The 23,846-nt window shown below is 41.9% G+C and overlaps 1 protein-coding gene across 1 annotated transcript in view; it reads left to right on the top strand.

Annotated features, from left to right (window-relative positions):
- Positions 1-404: 404 nt before the first annotated feature.
- CHN2 (chimerin 2) overlaps positions 405-23,846 on the top strand; it is a 337,298-nt gene continuing 313,856 nt past the window's right edge. The window contains exon 1 of the mRNA XM_005205489.3: positions 405-620. Within this exon, the coding sequence (XP_005205546.1) occupies positions 572-620 (49 nt within the window). The 5' untranslated portion in view covers positions 405-571. The remainder of the gene's footprint in view (positions 621-23,846) is intronic.

Here is a 23,846-nt window from a genome sequence, read left to right as displayed (position 1 = left end):
TAGCGGCTGAACCAGCCCCGGAGCTCCCGCGTCTCCTTCTCCTTCCTTTGTGTGCGCGCGAGAGGAGTTGGGGCGGAGGGAGAAGGGGGAGGTCGCTCTGTCTGTCTGTCTCCCTCTGCCTTTGCCCGGGCAGCTTGAAGTGCCGCCGGAGAGGCGGGAGCCCACGGGGAGGGTGCGGGGAGCTGGTGGAGGGACTCTGGGCCGCCCGGGAGCCCGGGTCCCAGCCGCGCGCTGCGGAGCGCGGACCGCAGCTGAGGCTGGGCTGGAGGCACGATTCGTCCGCTCTGGCCGCCCCTCGGCCTCCCTCCGCTCCCACCTACCCCCGGCACCCGGAGAACAGCGTGCGAAGGCGCCGAGAGGGACGGAAACCACAAATAAATAGCGGCGGCAGCAGCGCGTCATCTGGCGGAGCAGGAAGTGCAGGCAGAGTCCGGAGGCTGGTGCTTTCTGCGCGTCCCCCGGACTTTGCCATGGGCTGGGGGCCGCGGAGGCTGCGAGCGTCCGGGCCAGGGCAGCGGCGGCGGCGTCCGCTCCGGGGCTGAGCGAGAAGCGTCGCGCGGGGCGCACGGAGATGGCAGCGTCCAGCAACTCCAGCCTGTCCGGCTCCTCGGTGTCCTCTGGTGAGTTTCAGCCCATCGGGAGCGGCTGCCCCGCTAGGTCTCTCGCCCCCTGCCCGCGCCCGGCACTCTGGGATGGAGAGAGCCTACCTGTGGCCGTTCTGCTCGCTCTCCCGGAGTGAGGGCAGGCGGCCGCTGTGACACTTGTTTGGCTGGCCGGCACCCTTGGGCGCCCACAGCACCTTCGCGCCTGGAGTCTGACAGCACAGAGGTGGGAGAGCGGGGGCGCCCTTGGTGTGCAGAAGTGGGGTGTTTGGGGATTTGTGGAGCAGTAGGCAAGAAGCGAGGCGAGCAGGGCGGGCTCGCACTTTCTAGCGCCGCTGAACCAGGGCTGGCGGGTCGGGGAAGGTGAGGGTGCCGCTGGGCGCCCCGACCCTCTGGCTGTGTGCGGTGCCCATTCCACTGGATGCCCAGATTCAAGGCAAGGGGGAGCAAACCCTCGCTCTTCGCATACTTCATTTTCTTTGTTTGTTTCAGAAATTAGCTCCGTGGAGACGCACGCTTGGTGTATGGACTTGAGATAGGGATAATACAGGGATTCTGTCATTCTGGTTCTGATTGAAGTTAGGGACCGGCGGTCAAGCCCAGCCTCTGACCATTTGCCCAGTTTCAGGGGTGTGTGCGTGTGTGTGTGTGTGTGTGTGTGTGTGATTGTCCTCTGTGGCCTCTTAGAATACGTTTGGTAATTTTACTTTCCAGGCATACATTTTTTTTTTTTTCTTTGAAGTGTGGCTGAGCGAAGGAAGGGCTTCTTTCAGCTTTTCTATGGCTGATCAGCGGGTCTAATTGAAGAGAAAAAATCGCTAATGAATCTGAAGGAGTAGGAATCAATAGAAGCAGACCCTCTGGATTCTGAGTATGACAGGTTTCTAATCAGGATGATGCATTAGGTAGAATGCTTCTACCGCTCTGGTCATTGAAAACTTTAATGACAAACCCTAAAGGGATAGCTGACAAGACATTTACTGTAGTTTACAGTATTCAGGGGTCAAGAAGGTCTTGAAGTCCTAATGGAAATGCTCAATATATCAATATTGTATTAATTTCTATTGTGTGTCCGCTTTAAATTATTACTCCAAAAATTAAACTCAGAGAAAGAAACGTTCTATTGGAGGCATTGGACAGCAAGCCAGGCATTAAGGAACCCTATCTCTAGATGTGTGACTAATTAAATCATAAATGCAAGGTGATTTGACTAAGGTGCAGTTGCGACATGGAACAAGGTGATTACTTGAAAGTCATCTATTATCTTTTTTGGCAGGTTTTAGTTCCAGTGAAATAGCACTTCCTTTCTTGATCATTACCAACTGATGAAAAGCACAGTGTTGTTATGTGTATGAGGTAGTCGAAGTTTCTGGTAGTAGCAGCCAATGGGGCAGAACAGTCATATCTTATTAAGAGCAGCAACAAGTTGACCGCCTGTGGTTTTAATTCTGAGAACTCAGCAAATGCTACAGCTTATTTTTAGTATCCTCAAACCACTGATGCTGCTTTTCAATTCATTTTGGTTGACTAACATTGAATTTAAAATACAGTGATGTTGGCTTATGGTTAGCATATGGTTACCCCTCTTTGAAAATGGCCCACAAGATGAACTGGTGGGAGAGTGGTAATGAAGGGAAAGAAGACAAGAGAAAGGACAATAAGGCAGTATTATCATATGATTTACTGGTGTATAAATTACAGGTGCTGTGGCATCCGAATTTTCAGATCTTGATGAAAAATCTCCTTAAGCTTAAGGACCCTTATTGAAAAACCTAACTCAGCCTTAGGAAGAATACATGGGTTTGAAGCAGCACTGTATAAGCTTTAGATGACGTTGATTGCTTTGTAGATAGGATAGAGATGCATGTGAAGGTTCTATTATATTTTTTGCTTTATTTACCACTGTTTTAAATCCTAATGAAAACAGAGAGATAACAGGAAAGCTGAGATTCAAAAAGTGGGCAGGGATATGTCATTTAATATGAATCAACCTAGCCCATGAGGTTATATTGGCTAATTCACCACTTAATCAGGCACTTTGTCTTGAAAAATATGAGAACCAGAATTCTCTTTTTAAGCACACTTACCATCATGTGGATCATGAATAATTCAGAAAACACAAGCAATTCACACCTGTGAAAAGTGTTGGGCAGGAAAGATTAGAGCTTGTTTGTGATGGCAGCTGGGTTCTCAGGCAAAGGTCAGAGTCTGAGAAAGAGGGCACTTCATCAGTCTATTAATCACCGTTTTTTGCATAGTAGGTGGACCTACTATGTGCCAGGCCTCAGGTTGGCCTCAGTCTCCGCTTCAAGGAGGTTAAGTGAGGAAAATAATTTAAGGATTCTTTAGAGCTTCCCTGGTGGCTCAGATGGTAGAGAATCTGCCTTCCATGGAGGAGACCCAGGTTCAGTCCTTCGTCAGGAAGATCTCCTGGAGAAGGAAATGGAAACCCACTCCAGTATCCTTGCCTGGAGAATTCCATGGACAGAGGAGCCAGGCAGATTATGGTGCATGGAGTCACAAAGATTCGGACCCTACTAAATGACGAACACACATACCCCTCTAGCTCTGAAGTTTTGTGATATTGTCCTTGAGTTTGGCTCCGCGAGTGGATAAGTTGGGGTGTGTTATTTAAGTTTTCCAAGCCTCAGTTTCCTCATCTAATGCTAATAATAGGAACTATTTCATAAGAATGTCACGGAGATTAAATGAGGTAATGTGTATAGAACATTTAGCATAGGGTGTGGCATTTAATGTTTGCTCAGTGTGAATAAAGTTTGTTCCTTGGAGGAAGGAAAAAATAAAAGCTTTCTCTGGCTCAGACTTTAGGTACAGAAGTAAGTCCAACACATATCAAATCTGCCTCTTGCACTGCATGTTAGATTTGGTCTTGAGGTTTGAGCTCCATTAAACAAGCATTTATTAAGTTTCTTTAGGCTTCAGGCATAATCACAAGTGTTTGGAATAGAAAGATGAATCAAGACCCTTTCCCTCCCCATCCAGCAGCAGAGATGGACAAACGACCATCTGTATTCTATTTTGAGAAAATGAGTTATGGGGAGGAGAGTACAGGGAGGAGACGGATGACCTCAGCTGTGAGGGGTCAGTAGGGGTGACTTATGACTTGGGCCTTGAAGGATGAGTGGGATGTTTTCAGAAAACAGAGAGCAGGAAAGGCATTTTAGGGAGCGGGACAATCTTAGGCAAAGGCCTGGAGATAGGGAAGTTCATAGCCTAATTTTCAGCTCCCTTCTTAGGGCTATTCATCTGGTTTTTTTTGGTGGTTCCTCTTCTCTGGACAGTTATGCTTATAGGCCCATCAACAGCCTCAATCATGGAGCTGCCAGAGCACTCAAGGCTGCTGCTGTGGGAGGATTTCTTTCTGTTCAGGTAGCAGTGGGTTTGATGGTACAGCTCTCCACACCTCAGGATACATTTGAGCAATTGAGCACTAAGAAGGGAACAGTTGATTTTGTAGTCTCCAGCACATGGAGAGGTAAACTCGAATAGAATACCATGGGTAAACTTCTCTTAGAGGAATAGCTGTGGGAGGTTTACGTTTGGATGGGTTTGTGTGAAGAGTAAAAACGTAACAGTTTATTCATTATTAAGCCTAAGGTTATCTGATTTTCCTGTAAATGTGTTCCTACTTGCTATTGGTGGACCACATCGCCTACGCATCTCATTTATTCTACATTACCAGCTGGGACACAACAGATGAAATAATCAGGTTAAAATTAATTTTTAAATACATTTTCTGAGAACTCTTTAGAAACTTGCTTCTGGAATATTCAATTATGTATAAAAGAAATTGCTTTGCCTTTGTTTTAATGATAACTGCTGGTAATTACATTTCACAATCACCTAGATTGGCAGGAGGGGTTGATAACCTTTATTATTTTAAATTGGGGGGTGGGGCGGAATCCCTATCCTTAAGCTTTTAATCTAGCCTGTGGTACTTGATTATATTCTGAAATAAACAATTGTTGATTTAAAAAATACTTTTCTTAATGATCTTGAGTCAGATTTACTTTTATAATTGAAATAAGAACTTTTTGCGTATTACTTATGTGATCACCAAATGGATAATTTCACAGACAAAAGAAAAAAAAAAATCAACCATAGGTATACATATGTCCCCTCCCTCTTGAACCTCCCTCTCATCTGCATCCCCACCCCACCCCTCTAGATTGTTACAGAGACCCTGTATGTATACCTATGGCTGATTCATGTTGATGTTTGGAAGGAACCAACAAAATTCTATAAAGTAATTATCCTTTAACTAAAAAATAAATAAATTTAAAAAAAAGAAGAAGAAAAATGAACTCAAGTAAAGTATTAGATAAAGAAACTTTGAAAAAAAAAAAGATAAAGAAACTTTGAGATGTTTTTCAGTAACTGAACAAGGTAAAAAATTAAATATCAAAAGGATTCTTGGGATAAGAAGTTAAGATTTTGAGAATATAAATGGACTGGATTATAGAAATGAAATTGACAGGGACTTTTGAAATTAAAATGCAAATATTAATAGAGAAAAGTAAAACTCAATGTTATGTGCAGTCTTTGAAACTTTAATTGGGAAAACAACATTCCTGAATGGACTGAGGGATTTGTTTTTCCAGATTCTTTACAACAGTAATTCAGGCCAAGGGAATAATGCCATTTTCTCCTGTCAAACTGGTGTTGATCCTAGAAATGATAAATAGGAATTTTCATTACTTGTTATTGACGACTCACAACCAGTGGCATATACAAATCTTTCACATTCCTAGATTCAGAAGGCAAAACTGAACTGTAATCATGCTGCCAAGACTTATATACGTGTAATTAGAAACTCCACGGATCTGATACCGCAAAACAGGATATCTTTGTTGAAACAGAGAAGTTCACATTGAGAAGTCTTCTACACCTTTAAACTTCAGAAATATTCAATTATGTGTAAGCCAAATATCTTTACCTTTGTTTTAGTGTTAATTGCTGGTAATTTAATCTCAATTACCTAGAATGGCAGGAGGATTTGGTCACTTTTATTTTAAATTGTGCATAAAAAGTTGCAATTTCAAAAACATTGCAAATTTGACAAAATTGCAAAGCTGAGAATTAATCCCCTGAGAGAAATCATTTACTGATGAAAGCTATTGTTTTTCTGCTGTTTTTCTGGTGACCTTTCCACACCTCATTTTAATTTACTAGATTCTTACTGTCCTCTGTGGTACCTGAGATGAAAGTGAAAGTGAAGCCGCTCAGTTGTGTCCGACTCTTTGTGACCCCGTGGACTGTAGCCTACCACACTTCTCTGACTGTGGGATTTTCCAGGCTAGAGTACTGGGGTGGGTTGCCATTTCCTTCCCTAGAGGATCTTCCCAACCCAGGGATCGAACCTGGGTCTCCCACATTGTAGGCAGACACTTGACCATCTGAGCCACCAGGGAAATCAACCTGAGATGAACCCAGTGATATAGAATCTGAGAGGAAAGGCAGCTCTTCCTAGGCATAACAGCTTTTTTTGCAGTGTTTGACAAGGGCCCACTGATCTGTATACTTTTGCTAAAATGCCAGATGCCTCCCCTGCTCCCACTAATCCCATGAAGAGTTCTGAATGACCTTCTCTTTGGGGGTCAGCTTTGGGGGGATGCAAACCCCCAGTGTTTTCCAGGCCAGTCTATGCAGGGCTTCACTGGGCAGTGTCCTTTGCACTGCCACCTGCGGCTTGGCCAAGTGTCTGTCCTGCCGAGGGCCGTCTGCTGCCCCGCAGGGTGCCTGCGTTCATACAGTGGTGAAGATAACTGGACTTTGGGGTTGGAAAACCTGTACATGAGCAGTGTCATCTTGGTATGGTTTGGGGAAGAGTTTTTGGCCAGAAGATCAAGATTCCTGCCAAGATAGTTAGATATAGAGAAGGCAAAAGGAACCTAGTGATAGACCTAAGATTAATGGCACGCAGCTGTCACTCATCCATGATTTATCTTTTATGAATATATTCACATTTCATGGCTCCTGAAATATGTCATTGAATTTTCAAAATGAATGGCTCCTTCCCTCCCTTCCTCCCTTCTTTGTTCTCTCTTTCTCCTGTTTCTTTTCTCTTCTGTTTTTATGTTGGTCAGATTGCTGTTTAGAGATGTTTCAGAAACCCTGTCTTTGGTCTACTTTCCTGTTAATGGTTCCCGAATCCTCGGGGCACCTTGCTGCTTCTCTTCCCACTTGCTCAGTGGGGAAAGGAGCTGCTGTGCTGTTTCGCACATGGACTCTGGTCACAGGGTCAAGATGGACGTGTCCATCTGTGGTGCAGCTTCAGGGCTGTGACAGAGCTCACTCCTCATGTGTCTCAAAGTTACTAAGAAAAGCAGAGGTTTGTTGAAAGTCTCCATGGTTAGAGGAAACCCAGGTAGGAATATGCTGGACCCACACACAATCTGCTCTGCCAGGGCACTTGGGGTCTGAGTCTGAAGATGGAATGTGTGTACCGGGGAAGAGCCATTCACCAGATGATTGTGCAAATAACCTGCCTCTTCCTTCAGTTACTAGAAGTTGAACACCTTTGTGGGGACCGGTCTTCATATATAGTCTTTACAGTGTGGCCTTGACAGTGTGGCCTGGACAGCATGGCCTTGCTTCAACAGTGACACATGGCACCCAGCTTCAGCCCATTCACAGAATCACCTTAGCAGTTTTAAAGTGTTATCTTCAATCACCCAATGTCTGAGTTCCAACAGACATTCTCTAGAAAGGTGCTCAATTACTAACCTTGTTTAAAATGTCATCATCACCACGGATCAGAGGGGACATTGTTATATTCCTGGAATTGAGATATGTATTACTCACATACTGTGCAGGCCGCCAGTCACCCCTTGCCCTGGTGGCCTGTGGAGGAGAATGCTTTGTTGAGGAAAGAGGCTGGATGCCACTGGGCTGGCAGAACTGCTAGGTCTGGAGAAACAATCTGCTCTCTTGAGCTGGAGAGAGATGCTACCTTCTGAAATGTGCCTTCATTAGATGTTGTAGGAAGAGCCCTAAACATGGAATCAGAAGATTCTGGACATTTAAGCCTTTAGCTGGGGCACCTATCCTCTTAACCAAGGCTTTTAAATCCTGTCAGAACTGTTAAGCCCTTTACCAGGACTCTTAAACCATTAATCAAGGCCCTTGAACCCTTTACAAAGCTCCAAAACCCTTTACATAGGCACTTTGACCAGATATTTAACCAAACCAACCAGCTAGCTATGTGGTCTTTGGTGAAGTTAGCTCCTCTGAGCCTTACATGTCTCGCTGCAAACTGCAGTTGTGACAGCCTGTTGCCTGGAGTTGAGGTGAGCATCCCCAGAGGTGATAGAGCATCTCCTCCGCAGACCTGGTCGGCACGCCTGCTTATTAGAGGCCAAGTATCTCTCTTTCCTCTCTCCTTCCCTTAACATCTCTGAACCCCAGTTCTCTTGGCTGTAAATCAGAAATAGCGATATCTGACGAATTTATCCCACAGGGTTGTCTTTGCTGATACTGTTTGGGAAAACGCTTAGTAAACTGTAAAAGCAACTGACATGACTGAGTGGCTGCTATGCGTCGTTCTGTGTACATCATCTCACATATTTCTCTGAGGTAGACGTTATATCCCATTTTGTAAACAGAAATAGGTTCTGCGAGGGCACAGGGATTGGATTTGAGGTAATAGGATTGAAGCAAAGTCTTGATCTAAAGAGTGTGCTCTTCCCTTTTGAAACATGAGGAACTGGTTTGTTTCTGTCTCTGTTCACAAAAGTTGCTGACATTAGAGTTTAATGTCATGGTTGACAGAGCAAATACAGTTATATTCTTATGCTTCATTTACTTGCCCTCAGTACTTATCCAGACCGTCACCTCAGTTTGACCAAAGCTCATTCTCATGAGTAATATGAACTGGGAGATGTTACCAAGTTAGTACTCTGTAGAGTGAACACCTAGGAAACTGAGCTTTTATCTGTACTTGAGAATAGTCTTGCAAGGTGAAGGGTATATTAGGTGTTCATTGTACTATTTTTATAACTTTTCTAAAGGTTTGAAAATTTTCTCAATAAAAAAAAGGGGGGCAAATAAAGGAAAAGTGCTACTTAGCATTCAGTTGGTTTTCTTCACGGGCATTACAGAAGCATTGTTTTTGTGTGAGGACATAAGTCCTGTTATCTCATGATGATAACAGGTTCTGTTATCATCCCAGATTCTGAATCGTCAGGCAGCAGAATATCTATTCCTTAGTTTATATCTTAAGTGAACATATAAAGGAGCTGAAATTACAGAAGGTGCTCAGATAGACCATACACAATTTCTGCCTGAGAATTGTTTTTGTTTTTTTTTTTTAACCCCCTGAACTGGATTGACTTAACATTTCATTGTAAGTTTGGACCAAAGACAGACCTTGGTTGTTTAGAAGATTCTGGCATTTGTATAAGGAAGAATCAGGGTCGAAGTAACTCCAGGAACTGGCTGCCCAGTGCCACTTGGCTAGTTGGTGGTAGAGCTGAACTGTAGTATGGACCCATATTTCTAGAACATTCATTCTCCATCCTTCTTACTAGCTCGTCCTAAAGAGTAGTATCATCCTTAGAGAATTTCTCGCAGATATTTTTTTATCTGACTTTGTAAGGCCATTCTATGTAATTATTTTTTCCAAAAAGGAAATCATCAAGTGCTTTGTGTTTTATTTTTTTAAATTTTATTTTATTTTTAAACTTTACAATATTGTATTAGTTTTGCCCAACATTGAAATGAATCTGCCACAGGTACACCCGTGCTCCCCATCCTGAACCCTCCTCCCTCCCCATACCCTCCCTCTGGGTCGTCCCAGTGCACCAGCCCCAAGCATCCAGTATCGTGCATCAAACCTGGACTGGCGACTCGTTTCATACATGATATTATACATGTTTCAATGCCATTCTCCCAAATCTCCCCACCCTCTCTCTCTCCCACAGAGTCCATAAGACTGATCTATACATCAGAGTCTCTTTATGGGCCTTAGAACTCAAGGCTGTTGTGTCCATAGAGGCAGAGACTTAAGTGGTCTTTTGTCTGCTTTAAATATGTATAGTTATGCTGTCCAATATGGTAACCACTAACCACATATAACTGTTTAAATTTTTTTTAAAATTCAGTTCCTCAGTTGTCCTAGGGACATTTCAAGTGCTCAGTAGTACATATGGCTAGTGGCTACCATATTAGACCGTGCAGAAATGGAACATTTTCACTGTTATATAGACGATTCTGTTGGGCAGTAGTGTCAGTAGGTCTAAGATAGGGACCTTACTAACGTAAAATTAGTTACCTAGGGATAGAAAATTTGATAAAGTGTTCTCCCATTCTTGTGTTTGCTTCTTGTGCTGCTTTGGTTATATTTTACTAATTTTGCAAATTTTTTAAAGTAATTTTTTCATAACTTTGAGGCAAGCTGTGGAATGACAGATGGAATATGATGCTGGGGAAAGTAATTAAAATGTTTGTAAACCTCACTAGTCCTGAAGTTTGATTTAAGCTTTTTTTAAAAATTGTCTGTTGTTTCCTTAATGGCAACTCCTTTTTGAAATAAACCCACAGTGAGTTGTAATTTCATCCTCAAAGAGGAAAAAATGCCTTTATCCAGAAGAAGTTTGGATCTTATAATTGTGTTTCTTCCCCCAAATCATAAAGAAAATGGGAAAACTGTGAATGTGTGGATTGAGGTTGCTAAGTGGCATATTTAAGATATGCTATTTAAAGGAGATTTTCTACCAACCTGACCCACAGTAAACCATTTGCCTAGAAGTATTTTGCTTCTGCAAAAGGCCCATACAGGGCAAAGAAAACAGACTGATTTTTAGAAAATAAAGTTAGCTTTTGGAATTTATTTTAACTGGGGGGAAATGTATGCAAATAAGATTCAGGAACATGATAGCTCCTACGGAAAGGAAACTGCTCCCCTTCTTGAACTTCTGTTACCATCTTCAAGTTCAACCAAAAAATGGAAAGGTGGAGGGTTACCTTTAAAATGTCAAACAACTGTCAAGAAAGAGGTGGATATTGAGATTCGGCCACTAGATTCAGAAACCGTACTAGCCAGAGGCAGGTAGCATGCATGGCTTATTCTTTAATGATATAACTCAGATCACAAATTTTGGGCGGTATGAATCACAGAATCACTTGGGTAATAACCTTATGTAGTTCTTTTCTCATCAGAAGCCCAGTACCTAGACTTCATCATGTCCCATCACTGCCCTCTCTACCCTCAGTCCTGGCTGAGCACGGTCTTCTTCAAGAAAAGCAAACCTAGCCCTTTCTAGTTATTTCACATAATGCCACTCTAATGATGTAAAGTGCTTTTTCTTAAATAATTTTGCTTCTCAAGAATAAACCTGAGTGAGATCAATTAGGGGACAGCAAATAAGCAGGAAGCAGGGAGCATGGTTTTGAGGGTAAATCTGAGGCATCTACTAGAGGGTGAGGGCTGCAACGCTACCTCTAAGGGACTGATTCTCCACCTAGACCTGCAGGACCCAATATGGCAGCCTCCTGGGCTATTTAGCCCTTGAAATGTGGCTAGTCTGAGATGCTCTGCAAAGTAAAGTACACATAAGAATTGAACAGTTTACAAAACAAAGAGAAGGTAAAATGTCTTATGAATAACTTTGTTATATTGATTATATGTTGAAATGATAACATTTTTGGATATTAGGTTAAAGAAAATTTATTTTAAAAAATTAATTCTACCTGTTTATTGAAAATGTTTAATGTAGCTGCCAGGATATTTAAAACTACATATGTGGCTAATATTATATTTGAGCCAGATAGTACTACTGGTCTGGACAACTTCAGTGGGAATGTTCTAGCCTTTGTCACAGAATCTACCATACAAAACCTGCTGATTGACTGATCAGAGGCTCTCACAGTTGCCATCCGGTCCACTTTCCAGGCCAGAAACATACCCTGCCTCCCCTGACGTCTAGTTCAACCCTGATTCTCAACGTCCTATTTTGGTTTAGTCTCAGACATTGAAAGGTGTCCTTCATTTTGCTGGGTCTGTACAGTGATTTTGAAATGAAATGCTATTGAGAGGGACAGATTGAGATTTTTATCCACTTCTTGTTTATATAGGTTTTGTGCTTTATTTTTTATTTTTGGTTTTTGCTTCACTATGATTCTAGACTTTACATATTTATTTGTGAGTTTTATGTATACCCCTCTTTCCAAAGAAAGCCATCAGTGTGATAAAGCTGTGAAGTTGAAAAGAGAAACTGAGAGAACAAGGAACACATTTTGTCTTGACCTGAAGCTTCTTGCCATGAGTACGCATGTGTGTATATATACACACACGTACATAATGATGTATGTCTGTGTGTGTGTGTGTGTGTGTGTACACACAGAAGCAGAAGTAGATTGGGTTTCAAACAAAAGTTATTTTCAACCAAATATATAAGTTAATACCCATGGAAATGAAAAGTCAAACCTAGCATTACCTTTAGTAATGAAACAATTCACTTGGGATTTGGCTAATGATGTGCAAATATTAATACATATAATTTGGCTGCCTAATATTGATTTAAGTTGTTCATTCAAATTCATTTTATTACAGAAAAGTGAGCCATTTTGTTTTACAGTGTTTGTCCCTGCAGAGAGTGAGATCGTAAAACCATGTTTATTGGGTAAATAATACTCTTTTGCTGACTTTCTGATGCAAAGAGAACCTTATGATGACTCCTTCAGAAAGGTCCGTGAGCTCGTAAGGTTCTGGTTGGGGGCCTGGTTAATTCAAGCCAAGTGTCCTCTGCTTATCTCCCTCGTGATCAATACCTAGGGTTGAAGGTACTGTCAGTGACCTGGGCACAGAGGGTTTTGTTTACATGTGATGTTCATATGCCTGAGGGTTGAACTTTGTCCATGCGAGAGCCCTATGTTTGTTTTAAGCAAACTAACCCACATGCTTTTTTTTTTTTTTAAAAAAAAGATCAAGTGTGAGTTCTTCTTTGGGGGGAAAAACATTTGACAGGGGCTTTGTCAACTCTTTTGAAATAATATCAGATTCAGATTAGGAGCATAACCACAACAAATCCTTGGGAATTATGAGCGGAAGACATGATTTGGAACTAGACAATGTAATTTGTCATAAGAACATGATAATTGCCATAGTACTTATTTGGTTCTATATTCTAACCCCAGGAATAACAGTAAGGGGTATTTTGTAAAAATGCACAGCAGTCTTTCAGGGAAGAGATGCCCTGCAGATATCTTATTTTTCATAAATAGCTGAGTGTAAATCTGTCATTTAGGAATTCATGTAAACATGTTCCTGAGAGCATATGTAGTTTTAGCTTGTGCCTTTTCTTCTAGTAATGAGTTCCATCCATTTTCTGTTCCCAGAGTGGACTTGTATTTCTTTCTGTTGCTTTAAGTGTAACTCTCTGAGGCTTATTTCTAATGTCTGTTCTTGACTTCGTGAATAAATGTGGGTTCACGTAAATCCTGAACTTCAGGGGTGCTGTGTCTTGTATCATGTGCCGTGAAGTTGAAGATTCAGCCCAAACACTAGCACCAGTGGCCAAACAATAGCACCAATTAGTGCTAACTTGAATTTCCATTTTCTCATCCAAAAAATGGGCTAATATTACTTGTTGTAGAATCAAATGGGAACATACCTGTGAAAGAAACTTGAAAACTAAAAATTTGTGAACAAAACAGAAAAATCTCTGGTCTGTTGAAGTTTCCATTCTAATAGATGCTCCATTGATTGCTTTCCTGTGTGCTAAGTGATCACCCAGAATTCACGATCATCTAATATAACTGGAAAAATCTCTTCTAAATATATTATCTTGCTCTCTTCAAAAGCCTTTCAAAACCTTGCAGCGTAATCCCACAAGTTTAGAATTTCTCCACTCAGTGTCAGACTCCACTGTGCCTCCCATATACCCATAGACATTGTGAATTAGCCCGGACAAATCCCTTATCCAAAGGCATGCCACTGTTTATACTTTCCAGTCCAGAGGAGTGGCTCAGATCAAATTTGATGTAATGATCAGTATATGCAAATGAATATCTGTAACAGACATGCAAGTTACAAAGCGCAACAATGGTAACTCTCATTAAAAAACAAAAAACTACCACTTGACTCTAGGAACATTTTATTCCCTTGCATCCTCCTGGTGCTCTTCTCCCTTCCCTCCTCTGTCTTCTTTCGTTCCCTCCCTCCAAACTAACCACTACTTTGAATTTCCTGCTTTTTATTCCCTTGGTTTTCTTCCTTTAAATTGTCTTACTCCATATCACTAAAATACATGCTCCGTGATGGCAGATATTTTTTGTCTGTTCTGTTCCATCTGTCCCCAGTGTCTAGAACAGTGTCTGGCATGCAGTAGGCTGAGTGACTGAGTACACGTGCACATGCTTAGGCACTCCATAAGTAGTTATTGAGTAAATGAATATGTCAGTGTCCCAAGTCTATCAAAGGGATGCTGCTATAGTCCCTCCTTTATCTCTTGTATGTAAATCAGCTCTGTAAGTGATGTAAATTTCATCATAGTTTCATATTAGCTGCATGCCTTTAATGATTTTTAGAAAATTAGTATTTTTTAAAGTGTTCATATAGATTATTTGCATTTAGTTGCAATAGGAGATGCCCAGCAAAATTACATGGACTTTTATGAGCCAGGACTTCTTTTTAAACTTGATTTGTATTTCACAAGCACTTTTCAGGGCTGAATAGTGAGCACTCAAGAAACATAAGTAGTGAAGCTTGAGTTCAGCAGGGAGACCTACAAAGAAATTTTTTTAAAGAATAAAATATACATGCTACCACAAAAATGAACTTTGATAAGATTATATGAAGTGAAAGAATTGAGCTACAAAAGACCACATATTGGCTTGCCTGGCAGTTCAGCAGTAAAGAATCTGCCTGCCAATATAGGAGACATAGGTTAGATCCCTGATCTGGGAAGATCCCACATGCTGAGGAGCAGCTAAGCTAAGCCCCTGTGCCACAACTATTGAGTCTGTGCTCCAGAGCCTGGGAGCTGCAAATTACTGAGCCCACATGCCGTAACTACCGAAGCCTGCACGTGAGAGTCTGTGCTCCATAACACCAACACACAATGAGAAGCCGGCACACTGCACCTAGAGAGTAGCCCCCGCTTGCTGCAACTAGAGAAAAGCCAGCACCAGCAATGAAGACCCAGCACAGCCAAAATTAAGTAAATAAAAACTTGTTTTAATCATATGTATTGTATGATTCCACTTATATGAAATCTCCAGAATAGGCAAATCATAGAGACGGAAAGTCGATTCGTTATTTCCTTTGGCTGGGCATGGGGATTGGAGAAGAACCAGAGCGACTGCTAATGGGTATGTTCTTTGCAGGGTGATGAAGTTGTTCTAAAATTGATTGTGATAATGGTTGCACCTGTGTGTGATTACACGAAAAGTCACTGAATTGTACACTTTTAAAGAGGTGGATTGTAGGGTAAATGAATTATATCTCAATAAACCCATCATTTTGAAAAGGCCAGAAAATGAATAGAATAGGCAAGATAGGGTGAAAAGACCATAAAAAAAACTTAATTATCGAGTCATTCCCAGATAGGATGCTTGTAATTGGATAGGAAACGTTCACTCTCTATTTACTGGTATCTTCAACAACACACGGAGATAGCCCTCTTCCCGTTTTCATTTACACACTCATCTTTTTGTGCTTCCAGTCTTCGATCTGAAAAAGTTCCACAAAATTGTGTTCTCTGTGGCTGGTTCACAGGGTCAGCTCTGCCTGCTCCAGCAGACGCCTTCTTCCTCTGTGCCCCCTGGAGACCATGGTGTCCTTTCTCCTCTGGCTGAAAAATGAGGAACAGCAGCAGGTCTCTGCTGATGCTGGACAAAGCAATTAATGCATTTCTCATGACTAGTTAATTGGATTTTTATGCAGCTTTTCAAGCCCAGGGCACAACTCTTATGCCCTCCAACTGAAACGCGGGTCATTGGGGAACCAAGTTTCCCACATTGCCTCTGTGTACGTGGTGCTGCTGAGTGTTACCAGCGCAGTGACGCTGCTGTTCCTCTCTCCCACGCCCTATTAGATGGATGCCTGTGCCAGTGTTTCCAGGGGTATCGTCTGTTGGCTCTTTTGTTGTTTCTAATCAAAGAGCTGACACCCTTTGATCATGTCAGATCACAGTATTGTACTGTAAATACTGTTAGGAAGACTAAAATATTACACAGGTACAGCTGTCTCAGATCATCTCACAGTGCTTACTTTCACACTGAGCAAGTAAAGGAAAAAATGCGTTTGATCCGATTCACTCTAAAATATGAATATTACAAATACGAAGTTTTCTAGAACCACATATAGTTCAATACAGCGAATCCAATCAGTGAGCATTTTAAAAAGTCCTGCTGGGTTTAAGTGCCAGGTTGTTGTAGAAATCCTCCTTTTCACCCAAGTTTAGAGACTCCCAGAGCAAGACAGACTTCCCGTCAGTTAGAGGAAGATCTGGTGGGGAGCTTGTGGGGCTAGAGACTGGTGTCTTTGGGGAGCGGAGTCCCTGGGTGGCCACTTTCATGGGCAGGCTTCGCTCTCCCAAGGCATGTATGAGTGTATAGGACAACCGGTTCTCCTTTGTGGCCTGTCCTCTTTCTTCTCCCCAAGGGACAGCTCAGATGGGTCCCCACACAAAATTCAAATAAATAGCCATTCATGAGAGTACAGAGGCAAAGCAAATCCTGAAACTAAGCCTTCCCTAGTTCTTTCTTTTAAGGTCCGATCTGCAGTATTTTCTTGGCACCCAGAGGAGGAAGTGGGTGTGGGCTATAGTGGATTTGTTATTCTGTGTCCTCCCCTCAGGGAAATTTGGCTGCCCTGGGTACCCTGCAACAACGTGGGCAACGTATGTGCCTTGTGCTAGCCTCTGCAGCTGCCCTCATGTCTCACCCCAGGTGTGCATTTATACCTTGGTCCTCCAGCTTGCTAATATCACCGGCCAAGCTTTCTCTAACAAAAGACACACTGTCCCTGGGACATGCCATGCATGTGACTCTTCTCATGCTGACACCAACATGCCTAATGCATTCACACCTCCTCACTTCCTGACTAGACCATTCCAGGGTACGAGTATTGCATGGACTAGGATGCTTCTGCCGGAGAAGGCAATGGCACCCCACTCCAGCACTCTTGCCTGGAAAATCCCATGGATGGAGGAGCCTGGTAGGCTGCAGTCCATGGGGTCGCTAAGAGTCAGACATGACTGAGCGACTTGCCTTTTACTTTTCACTTTCATGCATTGGAGAAGGAGATGGCAACCCACTCCAATGTTCTTGCCTGGAGAATCCCAAGGACCGGGGAGCCTGGTGGGCTTCCGTCTCTGGGGTCGCACAGAGTTGGACACAACTGAAGCGACTTAGCAGCAGCAGCAGCAGGATGCTTCAGCAGAAAATCCCCAAAGAAGTGGGAGGTCAGCATGGTATACACTGTAACATCTGACTGAGTCTGCTTCTCTGCAGTTCTGTGGGCTCTCCCTCTTGGTGGATGGGCTTTGTCCTCAGCCTCACTCTCCTTTCCATGTCAGGATGACAGCAGCAGTCCCTGGCTTCACATTTAGAAAGAGAAAAAGGGTAACATCTTCCTACTGGTTTGATGGAAAGTAAAAACACCTGTCTCAGAAGCATCCCTCCCAACAGCAGACTTTCCCGTGTCTCATTGGTCATTGTTGTGTCATATGCTCTCATATGAGCCAATCACTTGCAAGAATAGGATTTCATGGTGCACTCAGTCCAGTCATGACCCCCACTTCCTGGAACAGCCTCTCCTGGAAAAGTGAGGACAGCTGGATGGAACAGGTTTTTGTGAAGGAGGCTGGAGGAACCCAGGGTATCTGCCATAGGTATGTCATGAATGTCCTCAGCCCTTGAAATCTCCAAAGCCACCCAGAAATACTGAGAGTCCTAAGAAACCTGGCCTTTCCCAGGCAAAGGACTTAATTATAATCTAGTTGAGAATCCATTAGTGAATCTATCCATTTTGTAATAATATTTCTCCCCTGAAAAAACATATATCTGCTTCCCTTCCAAGTTAAGGTGGCTGACAGCTTGTACGGATGCATTGTTTCACTTGTTAGTGTTTTCTGATTTGAAACATCTTACTTTATGGTTCTGAGCCATTCATTCAAAAATGTATAGATTCTTCAGCTCTAATGAAAAGTAGGACAGTGAGGGTGGAAGGTTTTGAATCTCGACCGACTTTAACACCTGAGTCTGGTGTAAGTTGGAATTGTTATATTGGAAATTCAGGGAATAATAGTAGATGAGTCAACCACTCCTGGTTGCTATGGTGAGGAATTTTTAAAGCTTTGATTTGTGAGAAATAGTGATCATTAGTAGCTCTTTGTCTTTAAAACAGAGAGCCCTGCAAATGGTAAAGGCTTGAGTGGAATAAATGACTGGCGCCTAATTGGAGAAAGAATCTCAGGTTATTTCCAAAGAAATGAAAAACAGGCAGGGGCTTTTGGAGAGCAGATTCTTATATTTCATTTTTATGTCAGGCCAGAGTATGCAAAAATTATTGGACAAGGAGTCATGTGACTCCCTTCTATGCTAGTTCTGCCTTGGCTTTTACTTTGCATATGGCCTGGGGACAATTACATTATCATTTTGTAACTTTTTGATGCTCATCTGTTGAATTATTAGGTCAGACCAGATCATCTCTGAAGGTCTTGAAAATTTTATGATTTTGTGACTCTGCTGATTTCCTCTTGCCAATTTTCAGTACTTTGGTGGTATGCCCAAACAGCCCTCCTTCCTCCCACACATACTTCACATAGCAGTTATCATTGGCCTCATTTGCTCCTGGCACCCAGTCTGTAAGATATGAAGAACTACTGGGTGCCTGTCCTGCACTCAATTTTCAGTCCTCACTCCAAGTAAGCCCAGAGACATCGCAAATGTGCTATAGGGAAGTACTATACAAACCTTTGGGAATTTCTTACATCTAGAAATACACTTTGCATCATAACTCAGCACATACAGACACCATGCTAAGTATACATAATTCAGTGTATCCTTATCAAGCATTTACTATGTTCTTGGTGTTAGAAATATTACAGTAGTGAACAAAAGGGACAAAAATTCTGGTGCTTATGTAGTTTCTGAATATAGAGAAATAGTAAACCAAAGAAATTATATGTACTCTGTATATTTACAAAATATATGCATCATTGTATTAGTTTTGCCAAATATCAAAATGAATCCATCTGGAAAAACTAATACAGTTATGTAAAGTTTAAAAATAAAATTAAATTAAAAAAAAACAAAATATATGCATCATTATTACATATAATTTATAATTTACATAATATATTAGAAGGTGATAAGTTCTATGCAGAAAAATAAAGCAGAAAGGGAGATAGGAAATATTGGGAGTTGAGGGGGGTTCTGATTATTAAATTGTATGGTCAAGGAAGGCCTTACTGAGAAGATGACATTGATGGTGAGGAAGCCAGCATGTAGATATCTGGAGGAAGAGCATTCCAGACAGAGGGACCAGAGTTACAGACACCCACCTGTGAGCATGTGCCTGGTATGTTCCAGGAACAGGAGTAATGTCATGGATCTGGGGTAATAAGGGGTAAATAGGACTGAGCAGAAGGGGTGGGGGTGGGAAGATCATGGTGGGCTGTGTAGACCATTGTAGGGACTTTTGGCTTTTACACTGAGATTAATCATCCCTTGATAATCTATAGGGTTCCAGAAGAGTAACAGAGGACCCTGGCAGGCTACAGTCAGTCCATGGGATTGCAAAGAGTTGGATACAACTGAACACACACCCACACAAGAGTGACATGATCTGACTTGGGTTTTAACCAGGAACCATCCTGGCGTTATATTGAGAGTAGACTAAACATGAAGTCTTCGTGTAGGTGTAAGCTGTGCTTACCCCTTCATGTGTGACATGCTCTGTTTTCTTTTATGTTGCATTTTAATTCGTCTAAAAACTGATCAGTGCCCAGAAATTGATTTTACTATAAGGTGTCAATGGGTAGTTCGAAAAACAGATTGCAAATTGGGTTAAAACCCCAAAGAACTGAGCTTCCTCGCTCAAGGCACGGTTGTGCTATACATGGCACCCTGTGGAATCTTGTATTCACACTCAATAATAGCTTTCAAGGAACTTTTGTTCATTTTTTAACTTACATCGAATTTATGCATGCTAAGTTGCTTGATCAGTTCTTTGTGACCATATGGATTATAGCCCTCCAGGCCCCTCTGCCCATGGGATTCTTCAGTTAAGAATCCTGGAGTGGGTTGCCATGCCTTCCTCTGAGGATCTTCCCTATCCAAGGATTGAACCAGCGTCTCTTACATCTCCTGCATTGGCAGGCGGGTTCTTTACCACTGGCACCACCTGGGAATCTGAACTGAATAACACTGTTTTATTAAATGCTGATTTAAGAGTTTGATTTTTCCTACATATTTAGCAGGCTTTTATTACCAATTTAGATTTTAAATAACATTTTTGTTGTTGAAGTATAGTTGATTTACGATATTGTGTTAGTTTCAGATGTACAGCATAGTGATTCAGTTTTTTTCTGATTATATTCTATTACAGATCATTACAAGCTATCGAATATAGTTTCCTGTGCTATATGGTAAATCCTTGTTGCTTATCTATTTTTTGTATAGTGGTATGTATCTGTTAATCTCATGCTCCTAATTTGTCCCTCCCCCACTCCCTCTGTCCTTTGAAAATGACTTTTTCTATAGATTATTTTAAATATACTTAAAGAGAAGGTATAGTGAATCAACTTCAATAATTATAAACTCATGGCCAATGTCATCTAAACTCAACTTCCATAGTTTGAATTACTTTGAAGCAAGTCTCAGGCCTGGTATTATTTCATCTGTAAATATTTTAGTCGTTATCTTAAAAGATAAAAACTCATTGCAAAACTATGCTGCATTAGTATTCACATGCAAGTGTATGCGTGTGCACACACACACCAGCAATAATTCGCCCTGTGTAGTCTGATCAGCAGTGTCTCTTCATCCATCTCAGGAGGGAAATGCAACTTTCACGAAATGAAGCTGTAGTCATACTTTCTTGACACTGAAGGTGGTGTTTCTGGACACTGCCAAGCCCCTGTTGAAGAAATCCTTACTGTCAAAAATGAATCACTTCAATCCTGTTCCCCTTTTATACTTTCATTTCTTCTTGAGTGGGGCCTCCTTTTCTGTGACTTTTGACTAATCAATGGTAAGAGCCTAGAGAGGCGATCCTGGGTCTTATGACCCTCGTACCACGCAGTGACTTGACATGGTTTCCCACACATAGCAGCCGTCACACTTCTGTTAATGTTTTTACTTCCTGTTCTAAATTCAGAATTGGGGGAAGCCTCTCTTGGCCCTTTGACCCATCGCTCTGTTGGCCAAATGTTTCAACATCATAAAAATCTGACTTGTCTATACAGATGGCTAATAAACACATGGAAAGATGCTCAACATCACTCATTATTAGAGAAATACAAACCAAAACTAGAGTCAGGTATCACCTCATACCAGTCAGCATGACCATCATCCAAAAAAAATTTACAAATAATAAATGCTGGAGAGGATATGGAGAAAAGGGAACCCTCTTGCACTGCTGGTGGAAATGTAAATTGATACAGCCACTATGGAGAGCAGTATGGAGATTCCTTAAAAAACTAGGAATAAAACTGCCACATGACCCAATCATATGGGTAGCAGCAGTAATCTCAATACAGGGCATATACCCTGAGAAAACCATAATTGAAAGAGACACATGTACCCCAGTGTTCGTTGCACACTATTTACAAAAGCTAGGACATGGAAGCAGCATACCTAGATAGATGTCCATCAACAAAGGAATGGATAAAGAAGTTGGCTATTAATATATGTAAACAATGGAATATTACTAAGCCATATAATATTCAGTTCAGAGTGACCGAACTGAACTGAACTAAAGCCATATAAAGAACACATTTGAATCAGTCCTGATGCAGTGGATGAACCTGGAGCCTGTGATAGAGAGTGAAATAAGTCAGAAAGAGAAAATGTTGTATATTAATGCGATGGCACTGATGAACCTCTTTACGGGGCAGCAGTGGAGATGCAGACATAGAGAACAGACTTGTGGACGCGGTGGGGGGAGGAGAGGGTGGGAAGAGTCGAGAGAGTGGCCTGGAAACATGTACATTACCATATGTAAACTAGACAGCCAGTGGGAGATTCGCTGTATGATGCAGGGAGCTCAAACTCGTGCTCTGTGACATCCTAGAGGGGTGGGACAGGGTGGGAGGTGGGACGGAGGCTCAAGAAAGGGGAGGGAAACGTGTTCACCTATGGCTGACTCATGTTGATGTATGACAGAGACCACCAAAATACTGTAAAGCAATTATCCTCCTATTACAAATAAATTAAAAAAAAATCCGACTTGTCTAAGAAGCCTCACTTCTACCAGGATGGGAAGCTTTCTGTATCAGTATTGACCCTGACAGGAGCCTTCAAGTTGATCTCTATTCTTACAGAGCCCTTTTTGTCCCTTCTGTTCCTTGATCTCCTTATCCTCAGTAGGGTGTGATGTTTATTTTCCTCTGGTAGCTCCCCTAATCTCCACTAATTCGTTGATTAATTTGATATGGGTTACATTACTGGAAACTTGGTCATTTCTGAATGTATATAATAGTAATTTCAGAGACGGGTAAGTAAATATTTGTATGTTTGAGTATATGGTGTGTACTAATCCAGTGCTGAGTATCCCTTATTTACCTAATTAATTACCCAAATTTTATATCTATAAAATTGGCAAGGAAAGTGGCCGTCCTCCAAGCCTTACTCTTTTCATCCTTGCTTTCTCCAACTTTTCTGCTTCTCTTTTCCATAAAAACTGAGTGCATACTTGTGCCAAGCCCCGTGTGTGGCTTTGGCAACACGAAGAGATGGAAAGCAGCCTCTTCGTAACATCTTGTTCAGAGTGTGTCCCCAGTGGATTGTCACTCCATAAAGGCAGCGGCCCTCAGGTCACCAGCTACTAGCAGAGGGCCATCCTCTAGTGGCTTCTTAAGAACAGTTTTGCATGAATGGCTGAATGACTGGAAATATGCACCTCATCACAGAGGAGTTTACAGCCCAAGATTTGGTCAGGAATGTGAACTTGGTGCATCTTGGTAGAACTTACAAGGCCATGATCAGTTATATTTGCAGTTGCAGTGAAACTCTTCCCTTAAATTGCTACCCCTCCTGGCCACAGTTTTCTGAGTTGTTAGTACCCTCTTAAAGATGCCAGAAGTTTGACATGGTGATTCTTACACGTGGTGGCATGGGTGTGGCCTCTGGAACGACAAGCAAGAAAAAACAGGGGGAGGGCCCCACTTTTTCCACTGTCTGCCTCTGCTGCCCATGTAGCTCTAGGAAGTTCTAGCTGGATGAGACTTTTCTTCCCTGGGTCTGCAAATCTCATAGTCTTGGGAGGCCTCCCGGATGTCCTGATTATGGGTCTCGTTTAGCCTGAAGGCAGGCCGGTAGTTATAACTCCTTACCACAAGGAAAGCATTTTTTAAAACTAGCACACAAATCTGTTTTTTTCTTCTGAGTTACAATTTTATGTTTATGCTCTTCCAGGAGACATTTACTACTGGTTAAAGAGGAATTAAAAATACTTGTTGCTGTTTTTCCAGGGCAAGGATTTACTCCGGTGGAAAGTAATGTCGTGTGTGTGTGTGTGTGTGTGTGTGTGTGAGAGAGAGAGAGAGAGAGAGAGAGAAAATGTCTCCATTTATGAGTGTACCAGGGTGTGTCTGTGAGTTGCTGTACGTGTGCACATGTGTGTGTCTTTGTCTGTCTGGGTTTATATTTGTATGTCAGTGTATGTCTTTGTGGGATGTGGGATGTACATGTATGTCTTTGCATCATAAGGCAGAATCAGCACCCAGGGGAAAGAAAACTTTCAGAGGACCACAACCCATGGGATAAGTTTTCAGCTATTGTCTTTTTTTGTGGTTTTAAATTATTTGTTCCTCCTCTTGAAGTGACTGATTCAGAATATGAAAAACTTCTTTTAGAGAATGGAAAAAAAGATATCATTTAACATTTTCATGGTTATATATAATTAATCTTATTGTGCAAACCAATTATTTTTAATCCCCAGGTGGAGCTTGTAACTCAGCCTAAATAATTCTCCAGGTATAATGAATGACAAGACATAGAGGCAAATGTCAGAGAAGCCGCTATTTTGGGGGACTGGATCCTTTTTTTAAAAAA

The sequence above is a fragment of the Bos taurus genome, chromosome 4 (assembly GCF_002263795.3).
Source record: "Bos taurus isolate L1 Dominette 01449 registration number 42190680 breed Hereford chromosome 4, ARS-UCD2.0, whole genome shotgun sequence".
Lineage (NCBI taxonomy): Eukaryota > Metazoa > Chordata > Mammalia > Artiodactyla > Bovidae > Bos > Bos taurus.
Note: the sequence above shows the minus strand (reverse complement) of the source record. Positions and strands in the feature narration are given on the sequence as shown.